Below are 12,722 nucleotides of genomic sequence, written 5' to 3'. Positions count from 1 at the left end.
TACGCGAACGCGAGTGGGAAGACACGAACGCGAAGAGGAAAGGGAGTTGGGGGCCTGCCTGGCGTTAAGCCTTCGCGAACGCAACTCATGTCTCGCGAACGCGAAGGGCAGAGGTCGGAAGGTATCGCGAACGCGATGAGGATATCGCGAACGCAAAGAAGAAATCTGGGCAGCACATTTTTTTGTGCTTCGCGAACGCGAAAAAGGCCTATCTAGGCAGAATTAAAAGTCCCAAAAATGGGGGTTTGAGTTCATAACTCAAAATCTAATTGGGAGCTCGGTAGAAGGCGATTTTCGGAGAGATTCTTGCGTGGGTGTTTGGGGTAAGTGATTCTTATCCAGTTTTGATTAATTTCCATGATTATATCTTTGAATCCATCATTTAATTCAGATTTAATGGAGGAAAAATTAATATTTTTGTAAAATTTTCCAAAAACGAAAATTTAAGATTTGAAGCTCGAGTTGTTATTGGAATTCGATAAAATTAGTATGGTTGAACTCGTATCGGAATGGGTGTTCGGATTTCATGAAAAATATGTCGGGTTCCGAGGGGCGAGTCCCGCGTTGACTTTTTGGAATAAATTTTTAAGTCGACGTTTTATTATCCGGAATTATTTCCGATAAATTTTAATAAAGTTATACAACTGATCTGAATAGATTTGAGTAGTTCGGAAGCCAATTCAAGCAAGAAGGCGATTTTGGAATATTGGCATAACTTCTAAAAGGTAAGTGTCTTGCTTAACCTCGAGTGGGGGAATTACCCCTCAAGCATTGAGTATTATGTGTAAATTGTGTAATTAAAAATCATGTACGCGAGGTGACGAGTACGTACTTGGTTTATATGTGCAAATTTCATTGATTAAAATAATTATACGCCCTTATGTATTAAGTTGAAAATTATTGGCACTTATTAAATCCTCTATTTGTCATACCTAGATCCTTGTTTGTTGAAATTGGTTTTATATGATGATTTGGTGTGATTGCCACCTTGAATTTATGTGAAATATTATTTTGTTGAGTTGTTCACTCCCGGATATTTTTGTTAAGATTTTGTGCATATTATGGTCGAGCCATGGACTCCTTATTGTGAAAAATAATGTATTGTTGATTTATGTGGTAAGTTGTAATATTTGAGCATTTGATGTGCAATTTGTGATATGTTGTAAGAATTGAGCACTTGATGTGCAATCTGTAATATGTTATAAGATTTGAGCATTTGATGTGCAATTTGAGAAATATTGTAATATTTGGGCACTTGAGGTGCAAGTTGTATTATGCTGTGATATCTGGGCACTTGAGGTGCGATTTGTGAAATATTGTAATATTGATACGCATGCGGTGAGATAAGGGTGGCTTGAAACGCGTGGCTAGTAGGGGAACTACTAGAAGTCATGCGGTATGATAAGGGTGGCTAAAACGCGGGATGCTATTTCGGAAAAATTATTTCTTTAAAATTAAATGTGAAGGCTCCTGCGGTGATATAAGTAAATGAGATATTGTGAATTTATTTATGATTTGGGACTACGAGGCGGTACCTCGGGAGTGCCTTGTTGATATTTCTTTAATCATGTTCTTGCCTTGGGTGATTTTGTTTCATTTAATATGTAAAATCTTGTCTTCTTCCGTGATGTACTAGTTGACTTTATTATTATATGTTTTGTGCTCCTAGTTGTATTGTGTTGACTTTGGCTTTTTAGCACGAGACTCTAAAGAAGTATATTTCTAATTTTTTTCTTACTGATTGAGTTGATTTAAATAAAAGGAATTATTATTATGTTTTAAATTAAATAGTTTTACAACCAAACCAGTAGTTTATCTGATGCCTTGATATAAGTACAAAATTATTTTCTTCACCCAAATAATTTCTAAAAATAAATTCAATTCTTTGTTGATTTCTTACTTGATTTAAAAACTTTTAAACTCACTTTAGTGGAAATAAATTGATCATGTGGATCTTATATACATTGAGGATATTGGCATGTGAATTGTCCGTGCAATTGTGATATAAAATGTGGGCACGAGGTGCTGTGATGAAATGATAATGATATTGGGCACGTGAATTGTCCGTGCAGTTGTGATATGAAATGAGGGCACGAGGTGCCGGGCAAATACGATGATTTAATTATGGGCACGAGGTGCCGTAAAAATATAAAAATGGGCTGAGACCCGTATTTACAAAAAATATGAAAATGGGCTGAGACCCGTATTTTGATGATTTTGAAATGAGGTATCATATGGTGACTTTTTAATTGAAAGAATTATATTCAAAATATTTATTTGGAAGGATTTTTACTTAGAAAATATTATATAAAAGAATTGTATTTTGAAAGATATTTATTGGAGCAAATTGTATTTGAAAAGATTTATTGAAAGAATTATATTTGAAAAAAATAATTTTTTGAGAAAATTATATTTGAAAGAGAATTATCTGGAAGAACTATGTGAAAGACATTTATTTGAAGGGCTTGATTTAATTGGGTGTAATTGTGTTTATTAATTTTTGAGTGATATTAATGGGATTATTGTTGTCTGTTGTGCATATCACTGGTTGTTTTATCCTGCCTTTATTATTATTATTATTATTTATTTCCTACTATTTTGTATATTATATTGCACAAGTTATTAGACTAGTGAGTGTCTTGATTGTACCTCGTCTCTACTCCATTGAGGTTAGTCTCGATACTTACTGGGCACCGATGTGGTGTGCTCACTCTACACTTCTGCACATTTTTGTGCAGAGCCAGGTAATTGAAGATATCAGACTTGAGCAGAGTTAAAGCGGAACCGTAAGGATTCAAGGTAGAGCTGCTTGGTCGTCGCAGTTCCTTGGAGTCTTATCATTTCATTGTACTATTAATTTGTAATCAAACAATATTGTATATTCGGTCCTCGTGATCATTCTATGTATTCAGCTAGAGTTCGTGAATCACTACTATCAGTCTTGGGAGGTTGTGTATTGTAATTATTTTTGATGTTAGTTTTGATTACAAAAAAAAATGGCTTTAAAAAGGTAATTAAAAATCGGCTTACCTAGTCTTAGAGACTAGGTGCCATCACGATGCCTGTGGTGGAATTTTGGGTCGTGACAAACTCTGTTCCAAAACTAAGGCAAAGAAAGCATGGTAAGACCGATTACAGGGCTCTCGTTTGAAGCGAACGGATACATTGAAAAGGCACCCAACCTCGGTAAGGGCATCAAGGCCACAAACTGACCACCACTTTGAACACTCGTGATTTTTCTTTGTTTGCAGCAGGAACAAAGCAGTGCAGGATAGCGATTCCTAAAGGACGAATGTCACCAAAGGTAAGCTTCCTCAAAATCTCCACTTTCCTTTACTTTTAGCATGCATCACTAATGCTCATACCTCTCATTTTGGTAGCTTAACCCAGGTAGAACCTTTTTGCCTAGAGGGATCCAGCTCATAATTCAGGATAAAAGTACTCTTCGCTCATGTTATTTTACGTAGCTTAACCCAAATAAAACCATTTCGCCTAGGGAGATGCAGCTCACAGTTCCAGGTAGAAGTACTCTTCGCCCAGGCTTGTTTTCTATATCTTAATTCAGGTAGAACCTTTTTGGATATGGGGATCCAGCTTATAGTTCTGGGTAGAAGTACTCTTCGCCCAGGCTTACTTTTCGTAGCTTAACCCAGGTAGAACCTTTTCGCCTAGGGGGATCTAGCTCATAGTTCCGGGTAGAAGTACTTTTCGCCCAAGCTTGTTTTTCGTAGCTTAACCCAGGTAGAACCTTTTCGCCTAGGGGGATCCAGCTCATAGTTCCGGGTAGAAGTACTCTTCGCCCAGGCTTATTTCTTGTAGCTTAACCCAGGTAGAACCTTTTCGCCTAGGGGATCCAGCTCAAAGTTTCGGGTAAAAGTACACTTCGCTCAGGTTGTTTTACAGTAGCTTAACTCAAGTAGAACCTTTTTGCCTAGGGGGATCCAGCTCATAGTTCCGGATAGAAGTACTTTTCGCCCAGGATGTTTTATGTAGCTTAACCCAGATAGAACCTTTTCGCCTAGAGGGATCTAGCTCATAGTTCCGGGTAGAAGTACTCTTCGCCCATGCTTGTTTTTCGTAGCTTAACCCAGGTAAAAACTTTTCGCCTAGGGGGATCCAGCTCATAGTTTCGGGTAGAAGTACTCTTCGCCCAGGATGTTTTACGTAGCTTAACCTAGGTAGAACCTTTTCGTCTAGGAGGATTCAACTCATATTTCCTTGTAGAAGTACTCTTCGCCTTGGCTTGTTTTTCGTAGCTTAACCCAGATAGGACTTTTTCGCCTAGGGGGATCCAGCTCATAGTTTCGGGTAGAAGTACTCTTCGTCCAGGTTATTTTTCGTAGCTTAACTCAGGTAGAACCTTTTTGCCTAGGGGGATCTAGCATATAGTTCCGGGTAGAAGTACTTTTCGCCAAGACTGTTTTTTCGTAGCTTAACCCAGGTAAAATCTTTTCGCCTAGGGGTATTCAGCTCATAATTCCGAGTAGAAGTACTCTTCGCTCATGTTGTTTTACGTAGCTTAACCCAGTTAGAAACTTTTCTCCTAGGGGGATCCATCTCATATTCTGGGTAGAAGTACTCTTCGCCCAGGCTCGCTTTTCGCAGTTTAACCCAGGTAGAACCTTTTTCGCCCAGGGGATTCATTTTCATTTCAATAATACAGAGCACCAACCCCTGGTTATATTTTTTTTCCGTAATACAGGGTGTCATCCCCTAGTTACATTTCCTTTCAGTAATATAGGACGTCATCCCATGATTACATTCTTTTCAGTAATACAGGGTATCAACCCCTAAATACATTCTTTTTTCGTAATACAGGGTTCCAACCCCTGGTTACATTTCCTTACCAGTATATGGGTACACCAATCCCTAGTCGTTTTTCCAACATAAGGTCTCAACTCCCTAGTTTCTTTTATTTTAGATATAGGATCTTCATTCCCTAGTCTCTATTTTTTTTTTCGGGGTACACCATTCCCCACCTTTTATTGCTTTCAATAAAGAAGTAGTTTAGAATTTTGTTACAATAACTCACGAAATATTTTTAGTGCAAACTGGGGCAGAAAAATTTAGTTCGTTTGTTTTTTTGGTGTCTGAGTAGATTTTACCTCGAGGCACAAAGTTCGAGATGACCAAAAGAAGAAGTCTCAATTCAAAATAAAAGAAAAGAAAAAATAGGTGAATCCAAAATGCAAAAGCAGTTGAAAAGATGTGGAATGCTCAAGACATGATCGAAGCCATGAGCATTGGAGTCATGTTTTGATTAGAAGAAGCTATAGAACAATGAACTAGCACCTACAACTAGCGAGCATCAATGTTTAGATCAGAGTCTGCATGAAGAACCAGTCAAGACTCAAGATCAAGTTTCAGAAGACTCATAGATATGAATCTTGTAACTCATAGCTAATAGGCTTGTTTAGTTTCTTTTTTTCTTTTTTTTAATATCAGGACCGCAGACCGGAGCTTCGACGGAACCTCACTCGACTCCTCATCTCATCATTCCACCATTCTCCTTGAACTACACTTGACCTGATTCCCCTATAACCCGGGATATGTAGGCTGTCCAAAACCAGGACTCGGTTGCACCCTATCTTTTATTTTCTTTCCCTTTTGAATAACGGTTTAGTCGATAATTAGTCACATGGCTCACCTAGTCTTTGCCTGAAAACTCTTTATGTTTCCAAGCAAAGAGGGGCAGCTCTGAGCACCTAATTTTTGACTATAATTGAATATTTACCACATTCTAATATTAAATATTTTTAGAAATTTAATATATTTTTTTAGCTTTGTTAAAAAAATTATATATAGGGTAAGAGTTAAAAATAATTTAATAGGTAAAATTATTACTATTAGTATTATTTTTATTTTATTTTAAAATAAAATAAATTAAAAAACGAAAAAATTAAATATTTTTATTAATTTTTGGATGGGAATAAAATAATAAAAAAATTAAAAGTATGGAATAAAAAAGTAAAAGTAAAAGTAGGTGAAAATTACTTTTTTAAAAAAATTAAAAGAAAGTGGAGAATTAAAAAAATAAAAGTAAAATAATGTGAAATTTTAAAAAAATGAAAGTAAATGAAAGTTGGAATTAAAAAATAAAAGTAAAGGTAGCTAAAAAAAATTTTAAAAAAAGTAAAAGAAAGTGGAAATTTAAAAAAGAAAATTAAAATAAGTAGAAATTAAAAAAAGAAAAGTAAAATAAGTGGGAAATTTAAAAAATAAAAGTAAAGGAAAGTGAGAAATTATTTTTTTTTAAAATAAAAAAAATGGGAAGTGGGAATTCTTTTTAATTAAAAAATAATAAAATAAAATATATAAAAAAATAAAATCTGAAAAAAATTCCGAATTTATTTTCTATAAATAGAAGAGAAATGTGAGGAGAAAAGAGGGAGAGAGATAAAAAGGAGAGAGAAGGGAATTGAGAGAAATTATTTTTCTTCTTCTACGCTAAAGAAATTTCTAATTGTGTCATTCTTTCTTCGTCTTTCTTTCAAAAAATCCAGCAATTCATAACCCAAAACCCAACAAAAAAAATACTTCAAAATATCTCTTTTCACACACCAAACAGTGGAGTCGATAGTCGAGGTCGAGAATTCCGTTGGAGCTCCGTTTACTAGCTTTGATGTTCTTCTTGGCTTATGCTTGTTCGACGTTCGTCTGAGTTACTGTACCTTTTCTTGGAAACTCATTTAATTGGAAATTTTGTATTAAAGGTTTATTCTTTCCTCCATTCTTTTAATCTTATTTCATGTGATTTTATTTATTTGCCTTTAAACTTTATAAATAATTATGCAAATTAGTCCTTAAAAGCTATATGCTTAATTATGTTTCTGGAAATATGGTATTCAAACTTGCTTTAAAGTTGGGAAGATTTGGACCCTAATAAGTTTGGGCTTCAATTGTTGGGCTATAGGGTATTGGTATATGATGGTTTATTTATTCAAATATCTATAATTATATACTTCTTCCACAAGTAATTCCATAATTCATGACCTCACAATAATCTCAAAATTTAGGAAGAATAATGAGCATCGTTAGAGTGCTTTAGGCGCGCTTTTAATTAGTTTATTGTGATTATGTATACGTTCATGTGGTATAATTGTGATTTTCAAAATTAAAACCGATGTATGTGTTCGCGCAACTTTGGTCAAAACAATCTTAATATAATAAAACGCTATTAATTGTGTACACATACGCGTGACATGATTTTGGCATAATAAACAAAACGGATTCACACACGTGATTCGTTTCAAAGATAATTTTATATTTTAATAATTAAAAGCGGATAGATAAAGCATGAAAACCAATAAATCACAGCTTATCCAAAATTAATTCAAGCCAAATGTAGTCAATAAAGCGACCGTGGTAGAACCACGGGACTCGGGGAATGCCTTACACCTTCTCCACGGTCAACATAATTCCTTACCTAGACTTTATTTTTGCAGACCAATAATAATAGAGTCAAACCTTCCTTTAACTAGGGATTCAAATAAAAGGTGACTTGGAACACCCAAAAAAAATCAATTCCAAGTGGCGACTCTGTAAATAAAATAATCCCTACTCAAATTTATCGCTTTAATTGGAAAAACTCGTTAACCCATAATAATCCATAATACATATCTTTTTGGGGGTATAAAATGGATGTGACATTTTTTAATTACTAGTTATAAATATGGCTATTTTTTTATTTTTTTTCCTTCTTTTCAACTCCGTATTTGATATTTAATTTGGGGCCCAACCAGGGGCGGAGCTACCCTTGTCCGAGACTGATACCCCTTCGCCGAAAAATTACACTGTATGGAGTAATGCGTCATTTTAATCCTAAATGGTTTGTTGATTATCATGGGTGGTTGGAGTATAGTATAAGTAACGATGCAGCATATTGTTTGAGTTGTTATTTGTTTAAAAACGATAACATTCATCAAGGTGGAGGTGATATATTTTCGAGCATAGGGTTTAAGAGTTGGAACAAAAAGAAGAGCTTTGATAAGCATGTTGGTGGGCCAAGTAGCTTTCATAATCAAGCAAAAAGGAAATTTGTAGATCTACTACGGCAACAACAGTCCATTATATATGCATTTGAGAAGCAATCTGATCAAGTTAAGCATGATTACTGGATTCGCTTAACTGCTTCGGTTAATGTCGTAAGACTTCTTTTGAAGCAAGGATTTGCATTTTGGGGTCATGATGAATCTAAAACGTCATTTAACATGGGTAATTTTCTTGAAATTATCTTATGGTATGCAAAAGAATGTGATAAAATTCATGATTGTGTATTGGAATATGCTCCTCAAAATGATCAGATGACTTTTTCAATGATTCAAAAAGACGTTGTGACTGCATGTAAGATGGAAACAATTAAAGCTATCATTAAAGAATTAAATGGTGACTACTTTGCCTAATTAGTTGATGAATCTTTTGATGTGTCGCGAAAGGAGAAAATGGCTATTGTCTTACGATATGTTGATAGAATGGGATTTGTGGTGGAGCGACTTGTTGCTATTGTTCATGTCAAAGATACGTGTGCTTCATCTCTAAAGAAGGCATTGTTGATTTACTTGCTAAACATTCCTTAAGTCTATCATATATTCGTGGGCAATGTTACGATGGAGCAAGCAATATGCATGGTGAGCTCAATGGCCTTAAAATGTTGATTAGGCAATAAAGTAGATCGGCTCACTCTATTCATTGTTTTGCTCACCAACTTCAATTAACTCTTGTTGCGATTTCAAAAAAATGTATTCAAGTAGGAGAACTTGTAGTTTTGGTCTCAAATATTTTGAATGTGTTGGGATCTTCTTTTAAGCGTATGGATGAATTTCGAGAATCTCAAAAGGAAAGAATTGAAGAGGCATTAGATATGGGTGAGCTTAAAACTGGTAGAGGCTTGAATCAAGAACATGGTCTTTCAAGAGCTTGTGATACTCGTTGGGGATCTCATTACAAATCTTATAAAAAATTTATTCTTATGTTTGTCTCTATTCTTGATGTTTTTGAAGCACTTGTTGTTGATGCACGTTTGATGGATGATAGAGCCAAGGCAATGGGATATCTCAAAACTTGTCAAACATTTGAGGTTGTATTCATGTTACATTTGATGGTAGATGTTTTAGCAATCACAAATGAGCTAAATAAATGCTTACAAAAAAAGGAGCAAGATATCTCAAATGCCATGCTGAGAAGGTTGCAAAGCTTAAGAGAAGATGATTGGGATTCACTTATTGAAAAAGTATCTACATTTAGTATCAAGTATGGAATTTTAATACCTAATTTTGATGAGCCATACATTAACTCTTTAAGATCACGACGTAAATCTACCGATCATACTATTTTACATTATTATCGTGTTGATGTGTTTTGTAAGATTATTGATTGGAAAATTCAAGAACTCAATGGTCGTTTTCACGAAATGACTACTAATTTGCTTCATGGAGTTGATTGTTTGAATCCAATTGACTCATTTTCTAGTTTTGACATCAACAAGATCATAAAAATGGCTAAATTATATCCTGATGACTTTGATAAAGTTAGTATGGGTGCTCTTGAGAATCAACTTGCGGCATACATTATTGATGTCCGTGATATTGATGAAAGGTTCTCCAATTTGAATGGATTTTGTGATCTTTCAAGAAAATTAGTTCAGACAAAGAAGAATTTAAACTTCCCTCTTGTATTCTGCTTGGTGAAATTTGCTTTGCTTTTGCCCGTTGCCACTGCATCGGTTGAAAGAGCTTTTTCGACAATGAAATTTATCAAGAATGACATGCGGAATCAAATGAATGATGAACTTTTGAGTGGTTGTTTGGTGCCTTATGTAGAAAAAGATGTATTTAGTACTATATCTAATGATGATATTATAAAAATATTTCAAGAAATGAAACCTCGTCGAGTACAATTGTAATAATATAATATTATTTTGCTTTAGAGTGTGTAACTTTGGTTTTGCTTCTAAGGTAGAGTTACATGCTTTTCATCACAACTTTTGCTTGTAATAGTTTGTTGGGTGTGTGTTATCTAATGTGCTTAATCTTCTTGATTTGTTCCCTCTTTTCCCCCGTACTGCTTCTTATAACTATCTGTAGCTAAGATGAATAAAAAAAATGGTGTCTTCCTTTGAACCTACCATTGTCTGCTTTCTCAAGCTCGTTAGTATATGTTTGTTCCCAATGTTTTGGGCAGTTCACAAATTGTCGGCTTGTTTGTTTAGTGTCTATCTAGCTTTCTGCTTGATTCACCATATGAGCAAAACTGTGGTCCGACGGAAAAAAAAAAGTTTGTTATTGTTCTTGTTGTTTCACTAGTAGAATTATTTTTCTTGGTTTCTTCTTTAGATTTTGACATCCCTTTGTGTAAATTCTGGCTCCGCCACTGGGCCCAACTAATTTGAATTTCCGCATTATAAGGCTTAGGGATGTACAAAGAAAATCGATAAACCACACCAAACCGATAATTCGAGTCAAATCGAAAAAAAAAATCTAACTATGGTTTGTTTTGATTTGGTTTAGTGTTGGGGGAAAAACCCGATCATAGATGGTTTGGTTTGGTTTTAAATAAAAAAAGTCAAACCGAAACCAAACCAACCCAACATTACATGTCTAAAAATTTTAAATATATTTAAATATAAAAATATTTATTGTAGTATTGTTTATAAATATTTTTTAAACTTTTTCATATTTTTATCTTTAACATATTATTTCAAGTTGTTACTTATAATTTTTGAATGCTGCAATAAGTTTTATAGTCCATAAATACTAGTAACTCAAATAAATCCCATACCAAAATCAAATCAATATTAATACTAACAAAAGTCATTCAATTCAATTGTACTAGGAATGACAATAGTGTTGGATATCTATTTATTTTTTTAGTTTTACCATGGTTTAGATAAAATATATTAACTTATTTTTTTTAGTATTTAGTCATGTAAATAATAGTACTTATAAGACGTACTTATTTTAGCAACTTAGTAATTTTAGATTATGTTTATTTTTATTATGTCTTATTAATAATATTTATTTTATGCAAATTTATTATTTTTATTGTTGAATATTTTAGTACAATACCATGGCTGACGTCATATTTTATGTTATTTTGTTGAAAAATACTTTATATAGTTATGTCTTATTAGGATTAAAGAAATATTTGGAGCACAAATATCATGTTTTGTGCTATAAAAACTTTATGAAAAAAACCCAAAAAATCCGAAAAATCCGGAAAAAAAAAAATCTGTGATTAAAAAGCCCGACTTTATTGGTTTGGTTTGGTAATTGAAAAATCTGAACCAACCCGACATATGTACACACCTAATAATGCTCATTTGAATGGGGAAATGCTCACTACTATGATTGTTTTATTCCCCGGGCTCTAACCTCTTGTTAACCAGTAGAGAGATCTTATGCATTCCACCGTATAGCCCCGAATAATATCACGTTCTTACTGATTCGCATTTCGTGTTTGAATTCAAATTAAACAAGGCATGTCAATTGTTTTTTTATATATATTTTTATTACTTAATCATGGTTAAATTGATATACTCCATCTCAATTGATCACTTGTTATACTAAATTGTTTTTAGGGTGTGTAAACATAAAGTGTCAGTAATTTTTTACGTGCTCCAAAGAACCCTACCCAAAAAGAATAAAGAAACATGAAAAATAAAAAGGAGAAGGGAAAATAACTTTATGCTGGTTGTTAATGTTGGGTTTTTATTCAATTTGATGTGTTTTACAAAGTTCAAGGAGCATTTACGTTTAAAGTTTAAACCGCGAGAGTATTAAGTGCCTTTTCCGACTAAAGTGACTTAATTAGACAGAAATTAAAAAGGTTCATTACACAAAGGAATGATTCATTTCCTGAATAATCTATTTTTAAAAAAGGTTGAAAGGGTGGAGAGTTCCAAAATATATATTGTATATTTACACAAGAGGTCTCAAATTATTTATCTTATTTATCAAGACAAAATTAATTATATTCTTTTATTTTACCCTTAATAATAATTGTTCTTGAAGATGGAGATATCGCATTAATAGAGTACATATTCAATAAAGAAAAATTATATTTTAAGACATAAATAAGGATAAAATAATTCAAAATTTCTCCTAATTAATATGTTCTTAAGCGACATGTAAAAAGGAAATACGATAAATAATTTGCTAATTAATATGTTCTTAAGCGACATGTAAAAAGGAAATACGATAAATAATTTGAGACGGAGGAATAATAGTTAAATATCAAGTACAAGTCAATTTTTACTACATTTGTTTTGTCTCTCACGGACTCCACGAGGAGTATTGGGATACAGTTGTCATTTGATCAGTGAAAAAGAAAAAGGATCAATAATTATGTTTAGAAAGACTAATATTAGTCATAATCAGAATTATGACTTCACAAGAATATAAAGTCGCACATAGTTTTTCCTTTTGAGTATTCTGGCCTTATCCAAATTAAGGTAAAGTGATTAAACTTACGAAACACGTGTCGGGGAAACAACCATCTTTTATAGAATAAAAAAAATATTAATACTATCAAAATTCTCTATTATAACTTTGTTTGTTTCGATATTTTTTAGTCGTTATAATAAAGTGCCGCTATAGAAAATATATTTTATCATAATCTAAGGCAAAATCAGAATTTAAACTTTATGGGTTGTGGATTTCAGAACGCCGACTTCAAGTGCTAATGATTGAGTTCCAAATATATATACTATTTGAACAAAAATTATT

At 33.3% G+C, this 12,722-nt stretch overlaps 2 protein-coding genes across 2 annotated transcripts; both read left to right on the top strand.

Moving 5' to 3' along the window:
* Positions 1-7,805: 7,805 nt before the first annotated feature.
* On the top strand, positions 7,806-8,402 carry LOC104094776 (uncharacterized). The gene has a single exon (XM_009600772.2). It carries the CDS (start codon positions 7,806-7,808, stop codon positions 8,400-8,402), a length of 597 nt encoding a protein of 198 aa, XP_009599067.2.
* A 407-nt stretch (positions 8,403-8,809) lies between these two features.
* LOC104094775 (uncharacterized) lies at positions 8,810-9,901 on the top strand. Its single transcript, XM_009600771.1, has one exon. The coding sequence runs from the start codon at positions 8,810-8,812 to the stop codon at positions 9,899-9,901; it is 1,092 nt and encodes a 363-aa protein (XP_009599066.1).
* Positions 9,902-12,722: the final 2,821 nt, after the last annotated feature.

The sequence above is a fragment of the Nicotiana tomentosiformis genome, chromosome 9 (genome assembly GCF_000390325.3).
Source record: "Nicotiana tomentosiformis chromosome 9, ASM39032v3, whole genome shotgun sequence".
Classification (NCBI taxonomy): domain Eukaryota; kingdom Viridiplantae; phylum Streptophyta; class Magnoliopsida; order Solanales; family Solanaceae; genus Nicotiana; species Nicotiana tomentosiformis.
The sequence above is the reverse complement of the archived record's forward strand: the minus strand, read 5'-3'. Positions and strand labels throughout refer to the sequence as shown.